Here is a 26,774-nt window from a genome sequence, read left to right as displayed (position 1 = left end):
GAACTAGTCCCCTCCACCAGGAAGCCTACACAACCCACTAAACCAACCTTAGCCACTGGGGACAGACACCAAAAACAACAGGAACTACGAACCTGCAGCCTGCAAAAAGGAGACCCCAAACACAGTAACATAAGCAAAATGAGAAGACAGAAAAACACACAGCAGGAGAAGGAGCAAGATAAAAACCCACCAGACCTAACAAATGAAGACGTAATAGGCAGTCTACCTGAAAAAGAATTCAGAATAATGATGGTAAAGATGATCCAAGATTCTATTTCCAAGATCCAAAATCTTGTAAATAGAATAGACAAAATGCAAGAAACAGTTAACAAGGACCGAGAAGAACTAAAGATGAATCAAGCATCGATTAAAAACACAATAAATGAAATAAAAAATACTCTAGATGGGATCAATAGCAGAATAACTGAGGCAGAAGAACGGATAAGTGAGGTGGAAGATAAAATAGTGGAAGCAACTGCTGCAGAGCAAAATAAAGAAAAAGAATGAAAAGAACAGAGGACAGTCTCAGAGACCTCTGGGACAACATTAAACGCACCAACATTCGAATTATAGGGGTTCCAGAAGAAGAAGAGAAAAAGAAAGGAACTGAGAAAAAATTTGAAGAGATTATAGTTGAAAACTTCCCTAATATGGGAAAGGAAATAGTTAATCAACTCCAGGAGGCACAGAGAGTCCCATACAGAATAAATCCAAGGAGAAATACGCCAAGACACATATTAATCAAACTGTCAAAAATTAAACACAAAGAAATCATATTAAAAGCAGCAAGGCAAAAACAACAAATAACACACAAGGGAATCCCCATCAGGATAACAGCTGATCTCTCAGCAGAAACTCTACAAGCCAGAAGGGAGTGGCAGGACATAATTAAAGTGATGAAGGAGAAAAACCTGCAACCAAGATGGCTCTACCCAGCAAGGATCTCATTCAGATTTGATGGAGAAATTAAAACGTTTACAGACAAGCAAAAGCTGAGAGAGTTCAGCACCACCAAACCAGCTTTACAACAAATGCTAAAGGAACTTCTCTAGGCAAGAAACACAACAGAAGGAAAAGACCTACAATAACGAACCCAAAACAATTAAGAAAATGGGAATAGGAACATACATATCGATAATTACCTTAAATGTAAATGGATTAAATGCTCCCACCAAAAGAAATAGACTGGCTGAATGGATACAAAAACAAGACCCATATATATGCTGTCTACAAGAGACCCACTTCAGACCTAGAGACACATACAGACTGAAAGTAAGGGGATGGAAAAAGATATTCCATGCAAATGGAAACCAAAAGAAAGCTGGAGTAGCAATTCTCATATCAGACAAAATAGACTTTAAAATAAAGACTACTAGAAGAGACAAAGAAGGACACTACATAATGATCAAGGGGTCGATCCAAGAAGAAGATATAACAATTGTAAATATTTATGCACCCAACATAGGAGCACCTAAATACATAAGGCAAATACTAACAGCCACAAAAGGAGAAATCGACAGTAACACAATCATAGTAGGGGACTTTAACACCCCACTTTCACCAATGGACAGATGATCCAAAATGAAAATAAATAAGGAAACACAAGCTTTAAATGATACATTAAACAAGATGGACTTAATTGATATTTATAGGACATTCCATCCAAAAACAACAGAATACACATTTATCTCAAGTGCTCATGGAACATTTTCCAGGATAGATCATATCTTGGGTCACAAATCAAGCCTTGGTAAATTTAAGAAAATTGAAATTGTATCAAGTATCTTTTCCGACCACAATGCTATGAGACTAGATATCAATTACAGGAAAAGAGCTGTAAAAAATACAAACACATGGAGGCTAAACAATACACTACTTAATAACGAAGTGATCACTGAAGAAATCAAAGAGGAAATTAAAAAATACCTAGAAACAAATGACAATGGAGACACGACGACCCAAAACCTATGGGATGCAGCAAAAGCAGTTCTAAGAGGGAAGTTTATAGCAATACAATCCCACCTTAAGAAACTGGAAACATCTCGAATAAACAACCTAACCTTGCACCTAAAGCAATTAGAGAAAGAAGAACAAAAACATCCCAAAGTTAGCAGAAGGAAAGAAATCATAAAAATCAGATCAGAAATAAATGAAAAAGAAATGAAGGAAATGATAGCAAAGATCAATAAAACTAAAAGCTGGTTCTTTAAGAAGATAAACAAAATTGATAAACCATTAGCCAGACTCATCAAGAAAAAAAGGGAGAAGACTCAATAGAATTAGAAATGAAAAAGGAGAAGTAACAACTGACACTGCAGAAATACAAAAGATCATGAGAGATTACTACAAGCAACTCTATGCCAATAAAATAGACAACCTGGAAGAAATGGACAAATTCTTAGAAATGCACAACCTGCCAAGACTGAATCAGGAAGAAATAGAAAATATGAACAGACCAATCACAAGCACTGAAATTGAAACTGTGATAAAAAATCTTCCAACAAACAAAAGCCCAGGACCAGATGGCTTCACAGGTGAATTCTATCAAGCATTTAGAGAAGAGCTAACACCTATCCTTCTCAAACTCTTCCAAAATACAGCAGAGGGAGGAACACTCCCAAACTCATTCTACGAGGCCACCATCACCTTGATACAAAAACCAGACAAGGATGTCACAAAGAAAGAAAACTACAGGCCAATATCACTGATGAACATAGATGCAAAAATCCTCCACAAAATACTAGCAAACAGAATCCAACAGCACATTACAAGGATCATACACCATGATCAAGTGGGGTTTATTCCAGGAATGCAAGGATTCTTCAATATATGCAAATCAGTCAACGTGATACACCATATTAACAAATTGAAGGAGAAAAACCATATGATCATCTCAATAGATGCAGAGAAAGCTTTTGACAAAATTCAACACCCATTTTTGATAAAAACCCTGCAGAAAGTAGGCATAGAGGGAACTTTCCTCAACATAATAAAGGCCATATATGACAAACCCACAGCCAGCATCGTCCTCAATGGTGAAAAACTGAAACCATTTCCACTAAGATCAGGAACAAGACAAGGCTGCCCACTCTCACCACTCTTATTCAACATAGTTTTGGAAGTTTTAGCCACAGCAATCAGAGAAGAAAAGGAAATAAAAGGAATCCAAATCGGAAAAGAAGAAGTAAAGCTGTCACTGTTTGCAGATGACATGATACTATACATAGAGAATCCTAAAGATGCTACCAGAAAACTACTAGAGCTAATCAATGAATTTGGTGAAGTTGCAGGATACAAAATTAATGCACAGAAATCTCTGGCATTCCTATATACTAATGATGAAAAATCTGAAAGTGAAATCAAGGAAACACTCCCATTTACCATTGCAACAAAAAGAATAAAATATCTAGGAATAAACCTACCTAAGGAGACAAAAGACCTGTATGCAGAAAATTATAAGACACTGATGAAAGAAATTAAAGATGATACAAATAGATGGAGAGATGTACCATGTTCTTGGATTGGAAGAATCAACATTGTGAAAATGACTCTACTACCCAAAGCAATCTACAGATTCAATGCAATCCCTATCAAACTACCACTGGCATTTTTCACAGAACTAAAACAAAAAATTTCACAATTTGTATGGAAACACAAAAGACCCCGAATAGCCAAAGCAATCTTGAGAACGAAAAATGGAGCTGGAGGAATCAGGCTCCCTGACTTCAGACTATACTACAAAGCTACAGTAATCAAGACAGTATGGTACTGGCACAAAAACAGAAAGATAGATCAATGGAACAGGATAGAAAGCCCAGAGATAAACCCACGCACATATGGTCACCTTATCTTTGATAAAGGAGGCAGGAATGTACAGTGGAGAAAGGACAGTCTCTTCAATAAGTGGTGCTGGGAAAACTGGATTGGGACATGTAAAAGTATGAGATTAGATCACTCCCAAACACCATACACAAAAATAAGCTCAAAATGGATTAAAGACCTAAATGTAAGGCCAGACACTATCGAACTCTTACAGGAAAACATAGGCAGAACACTCTATGACATAAATCACAGCAAGATCCTTTCTGACCCACCTCCTAGAGAAATGGAAATAAAGACAAAAATAAACACATGGGACCTAATGAAACTTAAAAGCTTTTGCACAGCAAAGGAAACCATAAACAAGACCAAAAGACAACCCTCAGAATGGGAGAAAATATTTGCAAATGAAGCAACTGACAAAGGATTAATCTCCAAAATTTATAAGCAGCTCATGCAGCTCAATAACAAAAAAAGAAACAACCCAATCCAAAAATGGGCCGAAGACCTAAATAGACATTTCTCCACAGAAGATATACAGACTGCCAACAAACACATGAAAGGATGCTCAACATCTTTACTCATTAGAGAAATGCAAATCAAAACTACAATGAGATATCATCTCACACCACTCAGAATGGCCATCATCAAAAAATCTAGAAACAATAAATGCTGGAGAGGGTGTGGAAAAAAGGGAACACTCTTGCACTGCTGGTGGGAGTGTGAATTGGTACAGCCACTATGGAGAACAGTATGGAGGTTCCTTAAAAAACTGCAAATAGAACTACCATATGACCCAGCAATCCCACTACTGGGCATATACCCTGAGAAAACCATAATTCAACAAGAGACGTACCAAAATGTTCATAGCAGCCCTATTTACAATAGCCCAGAGATGGAAACAACCTAAGTGTCCATCATCGGATGAATGGGTAAAGAAGATGTGGCACATATATACAATGGAATATTACTCAGCCATAAAAGGAAATGAAATTGAGCTATTTGTAATGAGGTGGATGGACCTAGAGTCTGTCATACAGAGTGAAGTAAGTCAGAAAGAGAAAGACAAATACTGTATGCTGACACATATATATGGAATTTAAGAAAAAAAAAGGTCATGAAGAACATAGGGGTAAGACAGGAATAAAGACACAGACCTACTAGAGAATGGACTTGAGGATATGGGGAGGGGGAAGGGTAAGCTGTGACAAAGTGAAAGAGCGACATGGACATATATACACTACCAAACATAAGGTAGATAGCTAGTGGGAAGCAGCCGCATAGCACAGGGAGATCAGCTCGGTGCTTTGTGACTGCCTGGAGGGGTGGGATAGGGAGGGTGGGAGGGAGACGCAAAAGGGAGGGGATATGGGAACATATGTATATGTATAACTGATTAAATTTGTTATAAAGCAAAAAAAAAAAAAAAAAAAGAATACCTTAATTATAGTGACCCTAAGACACTATTTCAATTTTGATCAGAGCTGTGAAATTACATGACAGGATCCTATTTAAACAAGGACATGGTTACTTTATTATTTCATATTTTGTATCATAACTCTACAGAGAAGAGCCTCCAGAGTTTTCTTAACCTGATCACAATTTGTATGTTTATGAAATATTTTTTATGAGGAAGAGGGAAATAATGGTTGTGTGATAAAAATCATGTCAATGGAACTTGTAGCTAGCTCATTGCTGTTTTTGTTGTTACAAATACCATCAATGTTTCTTTGAAATATAAACTGCTCATTGCTGTTTTTGTTGTTACAAATACCATCAATGTTTCTTTGAAATATAAACTGTCTTACTATAGTAGGAATTCTTTGTACAGGTTCTCAAGAATTCCTGTTTACCGGTACAAGTTCAAAGGGCTAACTTGAAGCGGTGTGAAGAATTCAGTCACTTAGATTCAAGCTCTGGTTAGTACTATCCCTACTCACTGTAGGATGTGGGCAAGTTAAAATTTATATTCCATAGCTTTTAAGATACCTGATTTCACTACCTCACAGCGTCACTGCAAAGGAAACAACATTACTTATGTAAACTGCTTCAAAAGCCTGTGCCACTATGTAAACAAAGATTTATTGCTTCTTAACTCCTGCTTTTCCATGGTTCAAACATTGCCCTCTGTGAGAAAGAAGTGGCCTGTATAAAGAGAATGGATATATCATCTCCCATCACTGGTCTATGGGCTTGACCTAGAGGAGTATTTCCAGTGTGAACTGCTCACCCAAGACTCCCCAGATAGAGGGGAAAAAAAAGTATTTCATGATACAATGAATTTGGGAAGTGATATTGGAGAATTATGTTTCCTATTAGCATGCACCAGAGTTCTGAAGAGTCCTGCAGTAAATAATTCTTTCAACATTGCTTAACACAACATTTCTCAAAGTTATCTCCAAGTTATCAAAGACCAGGATTCCCTTTTGTGGTATGTTTAACCACCATGAACATCATGGGAAAGGCCACTTAGAGTGTGAGGAGAGCAATCAAAACAACTAACATCTATTGTGCAGCTGCTATGCACAGAAATTCTCCGAAGTGCTTTACATGCATTAATTTAGTTTAATTTTTATAATAACCATACAATGTAGGTGCTATTGTTGTCCCCGTTTTATAGATGAGGAAACTGGATCACTGAATGATTTAATGTCTTAGCAAAGATGTAAGTGGTGAAGCACAGAAAATGGATATGAACCCAGATGATCTGGCCCTGGAAACTACTCAATCCTTATGCATACCACTTTACTTGCAGGCTGAAGAAAACATGGAATCCATGTATTATTATCACTGTATGATACTTTCATCCAGTATAAGCTCCTTTTTAGATTAAAAAATAAACAAAACCCATGAATCCCAGAGGTTATGCAACTTCTACAAAACCACGAAGGAAATCAATATATATATATAGTATATATATATATATATATATATATATACACTATATATATATATATATATATACTATATATCCTGATTATATATAATGAGTTATTCAGCCCTTCAGGGCAGTACCCAAACCATTTGGCAAACATGTTGAAGAATGTATAAGGGCAAGACTTGGGATGAAGGAAAGGAAATGAGATCACGCTTAGGTAGCTGTAGCCCTTCTTGGAGTCGCCTTCATTTTCTCATCTCCTTCATCAACTATATACAAATGGTTATTATATCTCTTTAATTTTACCTCTAAAATATCTCTTGATCTCTGTACCTCTTTTCCAGCTCTTCTGTCACTGCCTGAGAATAGGTCCATACCCTTCTGCCTGGGCTATAGTACTAGCTTTCTAAGGAGGCTCCCATCTCTAGATAGTGGTGAACAAATAACAACATGTGGAAACAGCATTCTGCAAAAGTTATAAATAATACAGCATAATCTACTGTAAAAGATAAAAATTTCCCAGGAAAAAACGTGGGTTTTTACTATTAATAAGAGAAGGAAAGATTTAACACTTAGCTCTAAGACTTTAAAACTTTGATTTTATTTGAGAAATTCTTGTAGTCCTTGTCTATTTAATCACCTACAAGATTGATACATACACACATATAGACAATTATTAGAGCTCAAGTCCAAACAAAACAAAGCAAAAAAGGGTTGAGTCATATGAATGCAGTCCTGTTATTAACATGCTTTGCTACGGATGAATTACCATGCTTCAACAGAGATTCATCATGCAGAAGACTTCAGATAAATTCCATGAACTGTATTTACAGTTCAGTGCCATACACTTGAACTTGACATTGGCTTTAGTAAAAGAAATTTCCATTTGCAGTGTTTTCCTACTTCATAACGATAGTAACAATGCTAACCCTTTGGTCAACAGACAAAGAAAGTTTGCCAGCCATGGGAGTATATATGGTGGGAAACTTGCATGGAGCTGTTTTTTTTTTTTTTCCCCTCCATAACCCAACCCATCCAGCCATGAGCAATCTTTTCCTGGCTTACTTGTTCTAAAAGCATTAGCTCAACCATGCCATGTTTTCAAAAAAAAAAAAAGTGGGGATTGGTGAGGGAAGCCAGCAAATTAGCCAGGAGCAGTCTAGTTAGTACTAACAGATGATGAAAGGTCTCAGCAGAAAATGACATAAGCAAGAGAAAATTCTTGATGCTGTCTGAAGAGACAAGAGTGTTTAACATTCCTGAAAATTAATATTTTCCACATTTTCTCACATTTTATTACTGTACTATGCCAGAAAAAGTTCCTTTTGGTGGAATGTTGGTTAAACATGAAAAGACTCAGATTATGTTTATGTCAAACTACAGAGTAAAATTTAATTTTTTTTCTTAAACACCTTTATTGGAGTATAACTGCTTTACAATGGTACGTTAGTTTCCGTTTTATAACAAAGTGAATCAGCTATATACATATAAATATATCCCCATATCTCCTACCTCTTGTGTCTCCCTCCCACCCTCCCTATCCCACCTCTCTAGGTGGGCACAAAGCACCGAGCTGATCTCCCCGGGCTGTGCGGCTGCTTCCCACTAGCTATCTATTTTACATTTGGTAGTATATATTAGTCCATGCCACTCTCTCACTTCGTCCCAGATTATTCTTCTCCTTCCTTGTGTCCTCAAGTCCATTCTCTACATCTGCATCTATATTCCTGTCCTGCCCCTAGGTTCTTCATAAACATTTTTTTTTTTTAGATTCCATATATATGTGTTAGCCTACGGTATTTGTTTTTCTCTTTCTGACTTACTTCACTCAGTATGACAGACTCTAGGTCCATCTGCTTCTTACAAATGACCCAATTTCCTTTCTTTTCATGGCTGAGTAATATTCCATTTTACATGTATGCCACATCTTCTCTATCCATTCATCTATCGATGGACACTTAGGTTGCTTCCATGTCATGGCTATTGTAAATAGAACTGCAATGAACATAGTGGGACATGATTCTTCTTGAATTATGGTTTTCTCAGGGTATATGCCCAGTAGTGGGATTGCTGGGTCATATGGTAGTTCTATTTTTAGTTTTTTAAGGAAGCTCCATATTGTTCTCCATAGTGGCTGTATCAATTTACATTCCCATCAACAGTGCAAGAGGGTTTCCTCTTCACCACACCCTTTCCAGCATTTATTGTTTGTAGATTTTTTGATGATGGCCATTCTGACTGGTGTGAGGTGATACCTCATTGTAGTTTTGATTTGCATTTCTCTAATGATTAGTGATGTTGAGCATCCTTTCATGTGTTTGTTGGCAATCTGTATATCTTCTTTGGAGAAATGTCTATTTAGGTCTTCTGCCCATTTTTGGATTGGGTTGTTTGTTTTTTTGATATTGAGCTGCATGAGCTGCTTATAAATTTTGGAGATTAATCCTTTGTCAGTTGCTTCATTTGCAAATATTTTCTCCCATTCTGAGGGTTGTCTTTTCATCTTGTTTATGGTTTCCTTTGCTGTGCAAAAGCTTTTAAGTTTCATTAGGTCCCATTTGTTTATTTTTGTTTTTATTTCCCTTCCTCTAGGAGGTGGGTCAAAAAGGATCTTGCTATGATTTATGTCATAAAGTGTTCTGTCTATGTTTTCCTCTAAGAGCTTTAGAGTGTCTGGCCTTACATTCAGGTCTTTAATCCATTTTGAGTTTCTTTTGTGTATGGTATTAGGGAGTGTTCTAATTTCATTCTTTTACATGTAGCTGTCCAGTTTTCCCAGCACCACTTATTGAAGAGGCTGTGTTTTCTTCATTGTATATTCTTGCCTTTGTTATCAAAGATAAGGTGACCATATGTGCGTGGGTTTATCTCTGGGCTTTCTATACTGTTCCATTGATCTATATTTCTGTTTTTGTGCCAGTACCATACTGTCTTGATTACTGTGGCTTTGTAGTATAGTGTGAAGTCCAGGAGCCTGATTCCTCCAGCTCTGTTTTTCTTTCTCAATATTGCTTTGGCTATTCGGGGTCTTTTGTGTTTCCATACAAACTGTGCACATTTTTGTTCTAGTTCTGTAAAAAATGCCATTGGTAGTTGGATAGGGATTGCATTGAATCTGTAGATCGCTTTGGGTAGAATAGTCATTTTCACAATGTTGATTCTTCCAATCCAAGAACATGGTATATCTCTCCATCTGTTTGTATCATCTTTAATGTCTTTCATTAGTGTCTTATAGCTTTTGCATACAGGTCTTTTGTCTCAGTAGGTAGGTTTATTTCTAGGTATTTTATTCTTTTCGTTGCAGTAGTAAATGAGAGTGTTTCCTTAATTTCTCTTTCAGATTTTTCATCATTAGCGTATAGGAATGCCGGAGATTTCTGTGCATTAATTTTGTATTGTGCTACTTTACCAAATTCATTGATTAGCTCTAGTAGTTTTCTGGCAGTGTCTTTAGGATTCTCTGTGTATAGTATCATGTCGTCTACAAACAGTGACAGCTTTACTTCTTCTTTTCGGATTTGGATTCCTCTCATTTCTTTTTCTTCTCTGTTTGCTGTGGTTAAAAATTCCAAATATGTTGAATAATGGTGGTGAGAGTGGCCAGCTTTGTCTTGTTCCTGATCTTAGTGGAAATTTTTTCACTATTTCACCATTGAGAACAATGTTGGCTCTGCATTTGTCATATATGGCCTTTATTATGTTGAGGTAAGCTCCCTCTACGCCTACTTCTTGGAGGGTTTTTACCATAAATGGGTGTTGAATTTTGTCAAAAGCTTTTTCTGCATCTATTGAGATGATCATATGGTTTTTCTTCTTCAATTTGTTAATATTATGTATCACATTCTTGATTTGCGTATATTGAAGAATCCTTGCATTCCTGGGATAAGCCCCACTTGATCACAGTGTATGATCCTTTTAATGTGCTGTTGGATTCTGTTTGCTAGTATTTTGTTGAGGATTTTTGCATCTATGTTCATCAGTGATATTGGCCTGTAGTTATCTTTGTTTGTGACATCTTTGTCCGGTTTTGGTATCAGGGTGATAGTGGCCTTGTAGAATGAGTTTGGGAGTGTTCCTCCCTCTGCTATATTTTGGAAGAGTTTGAGAAGGATAGGTGTTAGCTCTTCTCTAAATGTTTGATAGAATTCACCTGTGAAGCCATCTGGTCCTGAGGTTTTGCTTTTTGGAAGATTTTTAATCACAGTCTCAATTTCAGTGCTTGTGATTCATCTGTATATTTTCTGTTTCTTCCTGGTTCAGTCTGGGAAGGTTGTGCTTTTCTAAGAATATGTCCATATCTTCCAGGTTGTCCATTTTATTGGCATATAGTTGCTTGTAGTAATCTCTCATGATCTTTTGTATTTCTGCAGTATCAGCTGTTACTTCTCCTTTTTTATTTCTAATTCTATTGATTTCTGTCTTCTCCCTTTTTTTCTTGATGAGTCTGGCTAAGGGTTTATCATTTTTGCTTATCTTCAAAGAAGTTTTTAGTTTTGTTGATCTTTGCTAGCATTTCCTTCATTTCTTTTTCATTTATTTCTGATCTGATCTTTATGATTTCTTTACTTCTGCTAACTTTGGGGGGTTTTTGTTCTTCTTTCTCTAATTGCTTTAAGTGTAAGGTTAGGTTGTTTATTTGAGATGTTTCTTGTTTCTTGAGGCAGGATTGTATTGCTCTAAACTTCCCCCTTAGAACTGCTTTTGCTGCGTCCCATAGGTTTTGGGTCGTCATGTTTTCATTGGCATTTGTTTCTAGGTGTATTTTGATTTCCTCTTTGATTTCTTCAGTGATGTCTTGGTTATTAAGTAGTGTATTGTTTAGCCTCTATGTATTTGTATTTTTTACAGACTTTTTCCTGTAGTTGATATCTAGTCTCATAGCATTGTAGTCGGAAAAGATACTTGATATGATTTCAATTTTCTTAAATTTACCAAGGCTTGATTTGTGACCCAAGATATGATCTATCCTGGAGAATGTTCTATGAGCACTTGAGAAAAACGTGTATTCTGTTGTTTTTGGATGGAATGTCCTATAAATATCAATTAAGTCCATCTTGTTTAATGTATCAGTTAAAGATTTTGTTTCCTTATTTATTTTCATTTTGGATGATCTGTCCACTGTTGAAAGTGGGGTGTTAAAGTCCCCTACTATGATTGTGTTACTGTCGATTTCCCCATTTATGGCTGTTAGCATTTGCCTTATGTATTGAGGTGCTCCTATGTTGGGTGCATAAATATTTACAATTGTTATACCTTCTTCCTGGATTGATCCCTTGATCATTCTGTAGTGTCTTTCTTTGCCTCTTGTAATAGTCTTTATTTTAAAGTCTATTTTGTCTGATATGAGAATTGCTACTCCAGCTTTCTTTTGATTTCCATTTGCATGGAATATCTTTTTCCATCACCTCACTTTCAGTCTGTATGTGTCTCTAGGTTGAAGTGGGTCTCTTGTCGACAGCATATATACAGGTCTTGTTTTTGTATCCATTCAGCCAATCTATGTCTTTGGGTTGGAGCATTTAATCCATTTACATTTAAGGTAGTTATTGATATGTATGTTCCTATTACCATTTTCTTAATTGTTTTGTGTTTTTTATTGTAGGTCTTTTCCTTCTCTTGTGTTTCCTGCCTAAAGAAGTTCCTTTAGCATTTGTTGTAAAGCTGCTTTGGTGGTGCTGAGCTTTTGCTTGTCTGTAAGGGTTTTAATTTCTCCATCGAATCTGAATGAGATCCTTGCTGGGATGAGTAATCTTGGTTGTAGGTTTTTCCCTTTCATCACTTTAAATATGTCCTGCCAGTGCCTTCTGGCTTGCAGAGTTTCTGCTGAAAGATCAGCTGTTAACCTTATGTGGATTCCTTTGTATGTTATTTGTTGTTTTTCCCTTGCTGCTTTTAATATTTTTTCTTTGTATTTAATTTTTGATAGTTTGATTAATATGTGTCTTGGTGTGTTTCTCTTTGGATTTATCCTGTATGGGACTGTCTGGACTTCCTGGACTTGATTAACTATTTCCTTTCCCATATTAGGGAAGTTTTCAACTATAATCTCTTTAAGTATTTTCTCAGTCCCTCTCTTTCTCTCTTCTTCTTCTGGGACCCATATAATTCGAATGTTGGTGTGTTTAATATTGTCCCACAGGTCTCTGAGACTGTCCTCAATTCTTTTCATTCTTTTTCCTTTATACTGCTCTGCAGTAGTAATTTCCACTATTTTATCTTCCAGGTCAGTTATCTGTTCTTCTGACTCAGTTATTCTGCTACTGATTTCTTCCAAAGAATTTTAAATTTCATTTATTGTGTTGTTCATCATTGTTTGTTTGCTCTTTAGTTCTTCTAGGTCCTTGTTAAATGTTTCTTGTATTTTCTCCATTCTATTTCCAAGATTTTGGATCATCTTTAGTAGTATTACTCTGACTTGTTTTTCAGGTAGACTGCTTATTTCCTCTTCATTTGTTTGGTCTCGTGGGTTTTTACCTTGCTCTTTCATCTGCTGTGTGTTTCTCTGTCTTCTCATTTTGCTTAACTTACTGTGTTTGGGGTCTCCTTTTCACAGGCTTCAGGCTCATAGTTCCCATTTTTTTTGGTGTCTGCTCCCAGTGGGTAAGGTTGGTTCAGTGGGTTGTGTAGGCTTCCTGGCGGAGGGAACTGGTATCTGTGTTCTGGAGGATGAGGGTGGATCTTGTCTTTCTGGTGGGTAGGATGGCATCTGGTGATGTGTTTTGGTGTGTCTGTGGCCTTATTATGATTTTAGGCAGTCTCTTTGCTAAAGGGTGGGGTTGTGTTCCTGTCTTGCTAGGTTTTTTGCCATATGGTGTCAAGCACTGTAGCTTGCTGGTGGTTGAGTGGAGCTGGGTCTTAGCATTGAGGTGGAGATCTCTGGGAGAGCTTTTGCCATTTAATATTACGTGGAGCTGGGAGGTCTTTGGTGGACCAATGTCCTGAACTCAGCTCTCCCACCTCAGAGGCACAGGTCTGACACATGCCCAGAGCACCAACACCCTGTCAGTCACACGGCTGTCCCTGCACCGTGTGAGAATTTGGGGATCGGCACAGAGTTGCGAGGGTTAGCATGGGGTTGCCACTTGCCTGCTCCCAGAGGAGGCTGGACCAGACACCACTGGCTTCTGCGAAAGCGCCCCTCTCATGTGTGGCTTCCTGAGAATGTGAGCGCTCCTCCAATGAGAGCAAGAGGCGATGAGGTGCCTGCTGTGTTCCCCAAATTTAATTTTTAATGAGGAAAAACAGAAAATACGGAGAAATGAATTTTAACAGTAAAATTATAGTCTGTAGGAGGAAAATTTCCAGAGCATGTTTATGCTCTGGAACTGGTCAAAAGGCCACAGAGAGGATGTTCAGTGTCTTGCTCCTCTACCCCGCTTACCCGCTGCATTTTGAATGAAGCTGATCCTTAACCACACCTCCAGGAAATGGCACATTTCTCTAGCCAATCATAGCATCCATTCTCTTCAGGGACTGGTTCAGGTATGAGTATGTTTATGAGCTCCTTTGCACGATGGCCTGAAGTGTCTTAGTAGCTATCATTTGTCTTGCCTCACATTATAATACGATACAATCCTGCCCATATCACAGACACTAATTTCTTGTCAGGGCTGGGTAAATGCACACCAAGGAGACTTGAATTTCAGTTTAGTTTTGAGTATATATCTAAAAACAATATTTTTACAACAAATCAGTATTTTTACAAAATTTTGTATACATGATAACTTCTAATGTGATAGCCAATAGTCACTTAAGCAACCCAGATATGTTTACTGAGAACCTCTTGTCTATGGTAACAAAAGGATGGGGGGAGAAGAAGATTGAGAAACAACAGTAAAGCCAGGTGAAAGACAGATCTGCCTTGAGCCATGTCGGCAAGGGACCGTGTGTCTAGCAGTCATGTGTGGCTCAGGAACAGGAATGGCAAAAATGGATGTTAAAGTAATTCAGATTACAGACAGGTATAGCAGGGCCTTATACCTTATAAGGTATAAGAGAATAACCAAGTAGTCAAGAGTGCATCAAAGTGATGTAAGACATGAATATAGTGGGCCATGTGCTGTGGGCAAAGACGAAAGGGAAAAATATAGTCCAAAAATGGTAGGGAGTTAGTGATTGAAAGCTAAAGTGAAAAAGACAGGGAATGGGTGTGTGCATTTGGTGGCGACTGACAAGATGGAGGAGGGATGCCGCTCAAGTGAAGATCTCAGAGCGGGGGCCACATCTTATTGGTGAGGTCAGGTCTGTGGTTACACTGAAGGTGACTAACAACATCCAGCAAAGGTAAGAGCTGTGAGGGGGAAACAGGGCTGTAATATGGAGGACTGGGAGGTTTTAAGGAAAAACTTTTTTTTTTTTTTTTTTTTGCAGTACGCGGCCTCTCACCGTTGTGGCCTCTCTCATTGCGGAGCACAGGCTCTGGACGCGCAGGCTCAGCGGCCATGGCTCACGGGCCCAGCCGCTCCACGGCATGTGGGATCTTCCCGGACCGAGGCACAAACCTGTGTCCCCTGCATTGGCAGGCGGACTCTCAACCACTGCGCCACCAGGGAAGCCCAGGGAAAACATTTTTAACATGTATTGAGAAAATCACAATGCTGAGTGTTAGAGTGGTAGGAGAATACCAAAGAAGTTACAGGTGAATGCTGGAGACCTAAACATAATTGAATGTGTGTGTGTGTATGTGTAAATACATATATATATATACACATATATATATATATATGTGTGTATATATAGATGAATAATTTAAGGTGAAGTGGAACTATGTGGAGTGTGAAAAGGGTTCAGAGGTTCAAGCTTCAAAATTGGAATCAGGCTGTTATAACATGGCTCCTTTTAATTAGCAACCAGATAGCTACTGACAGAGTAGGAGAGGCTTTCCTGAGCCAGGTGCTGCAACAGCAGGTGAGGAAAAGGGCTGCCTTTAAATGCCCCCTCAGCACTGTGGCCAGGTACACAGGAGAGGCAGGACACAGAACATAAAGGGTGGATGGCAAAAGAAGTGGAGTGTAGGCACAATCAGGTTCTGGGCTTGCAAAGATGGGGAGGAAAAGCAGAATGCTGATCCTTGTGCCCAGGGGCCCTCCGGAGGGCTGCAGCACGTCAATGTGGGGCAGACAGGTCTGGCTCACGGAGGGCATGGGAATAACATGCAGACGGGCAGCACCTCTTCCCCCCCTCAAGAACACTCACACACAGCTTGCATTCAATCTGTCTGGTACTATTCTGAAGGGCTTGATAACAAAAGTAAAATGAAAAGAAAAATAAATAATTTAGAAATGCAATCTTGAAAATCTTCATATATTTCTGGACATGGCCACAGAGAAAAGACTCATAAAGCACATCCTTTGGGAAGCCGCCTTGCTATGAGTCTAATATGAATTATGGTGAGAACAGATCTGGTGTATGATGTCCTTGAATAATTTATTTCAGGCAGCCCCTAGTGTTCAGAAACAGGAAACTTAAAGAACAAGATGTCTAGGCACTAGTTTTGTGAGGCCAGGCTCGGTGAGCCAATGTCAAAAGAGCCAAAGAAAAGTAAAAAGGAGAACTCAAAGCAAGTGATTTCTACCCCCACCCCCCAAATTTAAAAAATGAAAACTTTTCCTTTTTTGGTTTGTTTAGCAACTGGCAAACTTATAAACAACAGGAAAATTATTACTTTTATCTAGCTAAATCAAGTTGTTTTATAGGATCTATCTACCCAATGAAAGTGGGGCAATCCCAGGACCTGTCACAATGATAGATCAATACAGACAACATGAATTGGACTGAATCAAAACAAAGACCAAGTGAATTATAATCAGCACACCCAAGTACTGGGCTCTGGAACTTGAGGAAATGAAGCCTAGAATCATTTTTAAAGCGAATGAATTTCCTTTAGTCAAAGGGATAGCAAGCAAAGAAGGGAGAAAGAGCAATGTAATCTGTGTTTCTCAGTAATGACTCAATTTTAACAAAAATAAACAATAAAAGTCTGTATCTCTTCAGAATATTGCACTGATCATTGTTGTTACGATCCCTGCTACAGGTGTTCTCTGGCATTTTTTTTAAAAGTTAAATTTTTTTCTGTATTGACAGGCATAGTCTGATTACTAACTTCTAAATCCTAAACAAGAAATATAAATCTGGGCAGAGGGAAACGCAGCCATTTTTCAGGGAGTGAATTAGTTAAAGTCACACAGCATAGCCTGACCTGCTGTAACTCCTGAGCTCTGGTTTCCAGCTTGGTCTTGGCTAGTAGTTACTGGATTTCTGACTCGACTAAAGCAATTGTTCCCTAGCCCTTGGCTTCCAGACACTCGGTACATTTGGGGCCCTGACATCTGTCTTAGCTTCACTATTGGTGAGTTTGTTTTTGTTGGCTTTTACTGCTCTTCCAAATGATCTAAGGTAATGAATGAAGGTATTCATGTGTGTTGTTGGAAGCCTAGGGAGAGAGTGAAGTTGGGAGAAGTGACTGGGACAGGACTGGCTAGGGAAACAGCCAATTCAAGGGAAAACTTTGGCTTTTTTCAAAATAATTTTGAAAGTTCATATAGACAGAGCCCTAAAATTTCTTCATGGGGCCAGGTTTGATGTACATTTTCTATGCGCCTTAAAAACGTATGGCCAAGAATTCTCCAGATACAAATTATTTATCTATGGATAGAGGGAAAAAGTATACTACCTGACAAGACAACTTCAATAAGATCGCCTTCCTGGATATCGCTAGCCGTTTTCACCAGCTGAAGGATGTTTTCAGAGGTAGGGTCGTGGCGGAAAAGCAGGATCTTATCGTACATTCCATAGAAACCACATTCAGGGAACTGTAAATACAAATACCACAACAGGTTAAATGTCAAAATCTTCCTAAATTTAATCAAAACCAAATAAGCAAATGTCAGGGCACCAACACAAGCTAATTAGAAAAGTTCAAAATATCTAGAATATCAAAAAATAAAAATGAATGGCCAAATTGATATTGACATGACTCCAAAGCAGGAGGAAAGAAATCACATATCATAAGGGCAATAATGACAAAATGATCTTCTAATTAGAGAGCAAGAAAACAAGAGAATCTGAGATAAGATTCAAAGAAAGTCCTGCAGTAAGGCAGTTAAGAAATACAACAGGTGGTAAGAACTGTGCATTTTCACATGATTTATAGCAATTCAATTACATTAAAATGGGAGTTAGTTTGTTACAATTCCATTACAAATATTGTTGCAATTTATTTGCAAAAAAAAAAAAAGGTCAGTCCATTTTGGCATATTCAAAAATAAGAGATGACTCAATAAATCTAAACATGTTCTGTGTGTGGGCAGAGGTGTTATCTAGATTTTTGATTCAAGAAAGCACCAGAGGAGACAACCCAACTCTCCCTTTTTTGGCTGCCCATACATTGCATTTAGTTTTCATGCAATCTAGGTTAAATAGACAAGTACAATAGCTAGAAGTCAATTCATTTTAAGTATACATAGTTTATATTCTCCTCACAGGGATAAATATTACTCAAGACTATCTCCCAATAGCAGGCATATAATGAAAGCTAAATGAATGATATTTTCCAATGGGAACCCTAAAAAATTCTGATATTAAAAATAACTATCTGAATATTAACAATTAATATTATTCCTTTCATTTCCTCTCTTCCTTCTAATGCAAGAAAGTACTCAAAATTCAAACCATAGTCCTGGTTGTTGAATTCCGCTTTAAAAGTAGAATTATTTGATCAAAGGGTAGGAACATCCTTAAGAATCTTAAAGCCAACTTCAAACTTATTACAAACCACAATCTCAGGAACAGTTTAAGCAAAGATCCGTCTGTATTAGCATTGAATATTTTTATTAAAACAAACAACCTAGGCCAATAGGCATGTGAAAAGGGCTCTTTTCTTGTATATAATATTTTCACATAATTAGCAATTGTTATTTCTTTTATAAATTGATATTTGTCATGTGTGGAAAAAGGTCATAAGTCAAGGAGGGAAAATTGTCTTGTTCCTGAAACATGTGATATTTCTGACACGTATGTCAATAAAGGTTGACTTTTAAGGAGCTACTGTCATGAAGAAATGTCCAGAATATGAGATCTTCTGATATCAGACAAAATAGACTTTAAAATAAAGACTATTAGAAGAGACAAAGAAGGACACTACATAATGATCAAGGGATCAATCCAAGAAGAAGATATAACAATTGTAAATATTTATGCACCCAACACAGGAGCACCTCAATACATAAGGCAAATACTAAAAGCCATAACAGGGGAAATCGACAGTAACACACTCATAATAGGGGACTTTAACACCCCACTTTCACCAATGGACAGATCATCCAAAATGAAAATAAATAAGGAAACACAAGCTTTAAATGATACATTAAACAAGATGGACTTAATTGATATTTATAGGACATTCCATCCAAAAACAACAGAATACACATTTTTCTCAAGTGCTCATGGAACATTCTCCAGGATAGATCATATCTTGGGTCACAAATCAAGCCTTGGTAAATTTAAGAAAATTGAAGTTGTATCAAGTATCTTTTCCGACCACAATGCTATGAGATGAGACATCACTTACAGGAAAAGATCTGTAAAAAATACAAACACCTGGAGGCTAAACAATACACTACTCAATAACGAAGTGATCACTGAAGAAATCAAAGAGGAAATTAAAAAATACCTAGAAACAAATGACAATGGAGACACGACGACCCAAAACCTATGGGACGCAGCAAAAGCAGTTCTAAGGGGGAAGTTTATAGCAATACAATCCCACCTTAAGAAACAGGAAACACCTCGAGTAAACAACCTGACCCTGCACCTAAAGCAATTAGAGAAAGAAGAACAAAAAACCCCCAAAGTTAGCAGAAGGAAAGAAATCATAAAGATCAGATCAGAAATAAATGAAAAAGAAATGAAGGAAACGATAGCAAAGATCAACCAAACTAAAAGCTGGTTCTTTGAGAAGATAAACAAAATTGACAAACCATTAGCTAGACTCATCAAGAAAAGAAGGGAGAAGACTCAAATCAATAGAATTAGAAATGAAAAAGGAGAAGTAACAACTGACACTGCAGAAATACAAAAGATCATGAGAGATTACTACAAGCAACTCTATGCCAATAAAATGGACAACCTGGAAGAAATGGACAAATTCTTAGAAATGCACAACCTGCCAAGACTGAATCAGGAAGAAATAGAAAATACGAATAGACCAATCACAAGCACTGAAATTGAAACTGTGATTAAAAATCTTCCAACAGACAAAAGCCCAGGACCAGATGGCTTCACAGGCGAATTCTATCAAACATTTAGAGAAGAGCTAACACCTACCTTTCTCAAATTCTTCTAAAATATAGCAGAGGGAGGAGCACTCCCAAACTCATTCTACGAGGCCACCATCACCTTGATACCAAAACCAGGCAAGGATGTCACAAAGAAAGAAAACTACAGGCCAATATCACTGATGAACATAGATGCAAAAATCCTCAACAAAATACTAGCAAACAGAATCCAATAGCACATTAAAAGGATCATACACCATGATCAAGTGGGGTTTATTACAGGAATGCAAGGATTCTTCAATATACGCAAATCAATCAATGTGATACACAATATTAACAAATAGAAGAAGAAAAACCAAATGATCATCTCAATAGATGCAGAGAAAGCTTTTGACAAAATTCAACACCCATTTATGATAAAAACCCTGCAGAAAGTAGGCATAGAGGGAACTTTCCTCAACATAATAAAGGCCATATATGACAAACCCACAGCCAACATCGTCCTCAATGGTGAAAAACTGAAAGCGTTTCCACTAAGATCAGGAACAAGACAAGGCTGCCCACTCTCACCACTCTTATTCAACATAGTTTTGGAAGTTTTAGCCACAGCAATCAGAGAAGAAAAGGAAATAAAAGGAATCCAAATTGGAAAAGAAGAAGTAAAGCTGTCACTGTTTGCAGATGACATGATACTATACATAGAGAATCCTAAAGATGCTACCAGAAAACTACTAGAGCTAATCAATGAATTTGGTAAAGTAGCAGGATACAAAATTAATGCACAGAAATCTCTGGCATTCCTGTACACTAAAGATGAAAAATATGAAAGTGAAATCAAGAAAACACTCCCATTTACAATTGAAACAAAAAGAATAAAATATCTAGGAATAAACCTACCTAAGGAGACAAAAGACCTGTATGCAGAAAATTATAAGACACTGATGAAAGAAATTAAAGATGATACAAATAGATGGAGAGATATACCATGCTCCTGGATTGGAAGAATCAATATTGTGAAAATGACTCTACTACCCAAAGCAATCTACAGATTCAATGCAATCCCTATCAAACTACCACTGGCATTTTTCACAGAACTAGAACAAAAAATTTCAAAATTTGTTTGGAAAAACAAAAGACCCCGAATAGCCAAAGCAATCTTGAGAACGAAAAACGGAGCTGGAGGAATCAGGCTCCCTGACTTCAGACTATACTACAAAGCTACAGTAATCAAGACAGTGTGGCACTGGCACAAAAACAGAAAGATAGATCAATGGAACAGGATAGAAAGCCCAGAGATAAACCCACACACATATGGTCAACTTATCTTTGATAAAGGAGGCAGGAATGTACAGTGGAGAAAGGACAGCCTCTTCAATAAGTGGTGTTGGGAAAACTGGACAGGGACATGTAAAAGTATGAGATTAGATCATTCCCTAACACCATACACAAAAATAAGCTCAAAATGGATTAAAGACCTAAATGTAAGGCCAGAAACTATCAAACTCTTAGAGGAAAACATAGGCAGAACACTCTATGACATAAATCACAGCAAGATCCTTTCTGACCCACCTCCTAGAGAAATGGAAATAAAAACAAAGATAAACAAATGGGAACTAATGAAACTTCAAAGCTTTTGCACAGCAAAGGAAACCATAAACAAGACCAAAAGACAAACCTCAGAATGGGAGAAAATATTTGCAAATGAAGCAACTGACAAAGGATTAATCTCCAAAATTTATAAACAGCTCATGCAGCTCAATAGCAAAAAAACAAACAACCCAATCCAAAAATGGGCAGAAGACTTAAATAGGCATTTCTCCAAAGAAGATATACAGACTGCCAACAAACACATGAAAGAATGCTCAACATCATTAATCATTAGAGAAATGCAAATCAAAACTACAATGAGATATCATCTCACACCAGTCAAAATGGCCATCACCAAGAAATCTAGAAACAATAAATGCTGGAGAGGGTGTGGAGAAAAGGGAACACTCTTGCACTGCTGGTGGGAATGTGAATTGGTACAGCCACTATGGAGAACAGTATGGAGGTTCCTTAAAAAACTAAAAATAGAACTACCATATGACCCAGCAATCCCACTGCTAGGCATATACCCTGAGAAAACCATAATTCAAAAAGAGACATGTACCAAAATGTTCATTGCAGCTCTATTCACAGTAGCCCGGAGATGGAAACAACCTTAGTGTCCATCATCGGATGAATGGATAAAGATGATGTGGCACATATCTACAATGGAATATTACTCAGCCATAAAAAGAAACGAAACTGAGCTATTTGTAATGAGGTGGATAGACCTAGAGTCTGTCATACAGAGTGAAGTAACTCAGAAAGAGAAAGACAAATACCATATGCTAACACATATATATGGAATTTAAGAAAAAAATGTCATGAAGAACCTAGGGGTAAAATGGGAATAAAGACACAGACCTACTTGAGAATGGACTTGAGGATATGGGGAGGGGGAAGGGTAAGCTGTGACAAAGCGAAAGAGAGGCATGGACATATATACAGTACCAAACGTAAGGTAGATAGATAGTGGGAAGCAGCCACATAGCACAGGGAGATCAGCTCGGTGCTTTGTGACCGCCTGGAGGGGTGGGATAGGGAGGGTGGGAGGGAGGGAGACGCAAGAGGGAAGGGATGTGGGAACAGATGTATATGTATGACTGATTCACTTTGTTATAAAGCAGAAACTAATTTAAAAAAAAGAGATCTTCTGAAGATAAATACAATATATGATGCATTCTTCCTTATTTTTCTTATTAATAAAACTAGGGGCTACAATCATGTAAGACATTTTGTGTGAATTAAAAATAAGTATATACAGAACATCCTCTTGCTCTTAAGAGTTTGTTGACAACCAGGCTTAAAACCACTTCTGCATATCACTTAGTAAAGTTAGCTTCTGTAAAATAAAATGCAACAGCTGAAATGATGTCACTGTTTCCACTGCGCTAATTAAAACAAAAATAATAGTTCCTTTTTTTTGTAATTTCTCCAATAATATTATTAGAGTGCAAGGAAAGGGAAAAACTAAAATACTATTTTCTAAACTACAGCAACAAATAGTTCATGTACTATTTTAAAAATCAACCTCATTTGATGTGTAATTTACAATAAATAAAATGGATATAAGTCTATGAGTTTTGACTCTTGCCCCAGCACGCATGAAACCAAAATCACAACCAAGCCATGAAACATTTTCATCAACCCCCCAAATTTTATTGTACCCCCTGCAGTTGACGCTACCCACAATCTTGACTCAACACAGTTTTATTTTGTCAGCAAAGATTAGTTAGCCAGCTACAGAATTTCATACAAATGAAATCATACAACATGCACTATGTACCCTTTTTTTGGCTGGCTTCTTTTGCTCATTATGTTTTTGAGACTCATTTACACATACGGTATTTGAGATTCACCTGTTTTTATTATGTTATTACCATTTCATTATGTGGATCTAGGATAACTGCTTATCTGTGTACCCACAGATGGACATTCGTATTTTTCCCCCAATTTGTGGCTATTACAAATAATAAAGCTATGAACATTTATGTACGAGTGTTTCGATGGGTATATGTTTTTCATTTCTTATGAGTAAATATCTAGGAAAAGAATTTCTGGGGCATATAAGTGTATGTTTGAGTATATAACTATCCTTACATCAATAACACATTATACTTATTACTGGAGCTTTATACTAAGCCTGAATTCAGTTAGTGTAAGCTCTTCATCTTTTTCCTTTTCAAGATTGCTTTGGATATTATAGGTCTTCTGAATTTCCATACACATTTTAGAATCACTTTGTCAATTTCTACAGAATAAATCTGCTGTGATTTTTCAATGATACTACATTGAAACATAGATCATCTTGGATAGATCTATATTTTAACAATGTGGAGACTTCTATTTTGTTATGAACAAGATGGCATATCGCCCTATTTATTAGTTTCCTTTAAATTGCTCTCAAAAATGTTTTGTAGTTTTCAGTGTACATGTCTTAGATATATTTGCTAGATTTATCTCTAAGTTTTTATATTTTTATGCTATTATAAATGACTGATTAAAGTATAATAAACATACAGTAAAATTTGCCCTTTTTAGTGTGCAGTTCTGAAAGTTCTGAAAGATGTATACCATAACCAAATGCCATATATGTAGTATGCACATCACAGCCAAGATATAGAACAGTTCCAGTCCCTATAGTTTGGTCTTTTCAAGAATGTGATATAAATGGTATCATACAGTACATACATAATTTTGAATCTGACTTTACTTAGTGCAGTGAAGCTGATATTTGTCCATGCTGTTGCATATATCATTAATCTACCCCTTTTCACTGCTGAGGATTGTTCCATTGTGTGTATGGATGAACCACAGTGTAAGTATCTATTCCTCAGTCAGTGGAGGGGCATTTAAGTTAGTTCCAGTTTTTGACTATTACAAATAAAGGTGCTATAAATGTTCACTTAGAGGTTTTTGCCTGAACATAGTAAGTTTTTATTTTTCTGGGGCATATGGAAGTATCTGGATAACTTCATAAGAAACTGCCAAACTGTTTTCAAAGTGGCTATACAATTTTGCATTTTCACCAGCAACGCATGAGAGTTCCTGTTGCTCTGAATCTTTGACAGCACTTGGCAATGTTGGGTTGTTAAATTTTAGACATTCTAATAGGTGTATAATGGTATCTCATAGTCTTAATTTACTTTTCCCTAGTGACTAATGATATTGAGCATCATTTCTTGTACTTATTTAACACACACAGACACATCTGCTCAATTCATTTGCCCATTTTAAAAGTTGAGTTATTTTCTTATTGTGGAGTTCTGATAGGTCTTTATATATTCTAGATAAAAGCTGTTCATCAAATACGTGTTTCACAGATATTTTCTTCCATTTTGTGGCTTGTCTTTTCATGCCCTTAACATTATTTTCTTAAGTTTTTAATTTCTATGAAACCCAATTTATCAAAATTTCTTCATGGGTCATGGTTTTGGTTTAATATTTAATAAATATTTGTATAACCTAAGGTAACAGATTTTTTCTTATGTTTTATTCTGCAAATTTTATTGTTTGGGGTTTTACATTTGGGTCTATGATCCACTCTGAGGTAATTTTTTAACAAAGTAAGAAATATGGATTGAGGTTCATTTTTTGCATATTCTGGAAGATCTGTATAAAACTGGTATAAATTCTTCCTTAAATGTTTGGTAGAATTCTCCAGCAAAGCCATCTGAGCCTGGAATTATTTTTTTTGGAAGGATTAAAATTGTATATTCAATTTTCTTAATAGATATATCACTACTTAGATTTCAATTTCCTTTAAGTGAGCTTTGGCATTTTGAATCTTTCAAGGAACCAATTCATTTCATCCAAGTTGCTGAATTTACAGGCAAAAAGTTTTTTCATATTATTCCTTTGTCACCCTTTAATGTCTGTAGTGATATCTATTATTTTCTTATATTTGTAATTTGTGTCCTCTTTTTTGCTTGATTAGTCTGGCCATTGGTCTATATATATGTTTTTATGTCATACTGTTTGATTACTATAATATATTTTGAAATCAGGAAGTGTCATGCCTCCAGCTTTATTTTTCTTGCTCATAATTGTTTGGGCTATTTGGGGGTCCTTTGTGATTCCATATGAATTTTAGGATTGTTTTTTCTACTTCTGTAAAAAATGCCTTGGGATTTTGATAGGGATTGCATTGAATCTGTAGGTTGCTTGGGGTAGTATGGACATTCTAACAATATTAATTCTTCCAATACATGATCATGTGATGTTTTCTATTTATTTGACTTTGCTTAAATTTCTTTCAGAGATCTTTTAGTGTACAAGTCTTTCACCTCATATTTTCATGTAACCATGAAAGTTCTTTTCTGCTAAGTCCATCACCTCTACCATTTCTGAACTGTTTCCATTAGCTCTTTTAATCCTGGTTATGGGTCACATTTTCCTGCTTTTTTATACCTGTGTTTTTTAAATTAGATGCCAGATTTTATGAATTAATGTGAGCAGTTGTACGTTGTTGTCTTCCTTTAAAGAACACTTATATTTGTTTTGGCAAAACATTAAGGTACTTGCAGACTGGCTTTATCTTTTCAAGGCTTACTTTTAAGCTTTGTTATGGCAGCTCTAGAATAATAGTTGTTCTAGGGATAATTTAGTCCCACTGCTAATGCATGACTCTTTATCTCTATAGAACACTTCAAATGTTCAGTGAAATCTCTTCTATTTATCTGGTAGGAACTCGACCATCTCTCAGCCCTATATGGGCTCTGAAAAGTTTTCATTTCATAGCTTCTCAACAGTTGCTCTTTATTCTACCTTGTAGATTTTTACCCTATGGACTCGTATTCAGTCTAATATTCAAGTGGACCCTTAACCAGATTTCTGGAGCTCTTCCTTTGTATAGGTCCTACCTTTCCAGTATTCTTCCCCTAAAAATTCTGTTGACTTGGGCACCTTGAGCTCTATTACCTGTCTCCTCTATGCAGCCACAGAACTATGTTATTCTTGGGTTCTCTCTCCCTGCACTAAACCTCAGATGACTGTAATACCTACCTTGTTTGTTTCCTTTTCTCAGGGGTCACCCTGCATTGCCTGTTGGCCAGGGTCTGTAACAGGCATTTTATGTATTTTGTATTATTTTCTATTTGTTTCGGGCAGGTAATCATGTCCCATACCAGATATTCTTTGTGAATGAAAGCCAAAGTCTCATGTGCTTTTTAAATATAGAATACCAATCTTTTCTACCCAAACTTTTGACTACTTAA

At 36.8% G+C, this 26,774-nt stretch overlaps 1 protein-coding gene across 2 annotated transcripts in view; it reads right to left on the bottom strand.

Moving 5' to 3' along the window:
• PRKD1 (protein kinase D1) overlaps window positions 1–17,502 on the bottom strand; it is a gene marked incomplete at both ends in the record, with an annotated part of 167,343 nt that extends 149,841 nt beyond the window's left edge. The window contains one exon of one of the 2 annotated variants that reach the window (XM_079698833.1): window positions 17,370–17,502. In XM_079698833.1, the coding sequence (XP_079554959.1) occupies window positions 17,370–17,484 (115 nt within the window). The remainder of the gene's footprint in view (window positions 1–17,369) is intronic. The other variant, XM_079698832.1, reaches the window with a different exon arrangement.
• Window positions 17,503–26,774: the final 9,272 nt, after the last annotated feature.

This window comes from Hyperoodon ampullatus (assembly GCF_949752795.1).
Source record: "Hyperoodon ampullatus genome assembly, chromosome: 3".
NCBI lineage: Eukaryota > Metazoa > Chordata > Mammalia > Artiodactyla > Ziphiidae > Hyperoodon > Hyperoodon ampullatus.
This window is presented reverse-complemented; position numbering and strand designations above follow the sequence as displayed.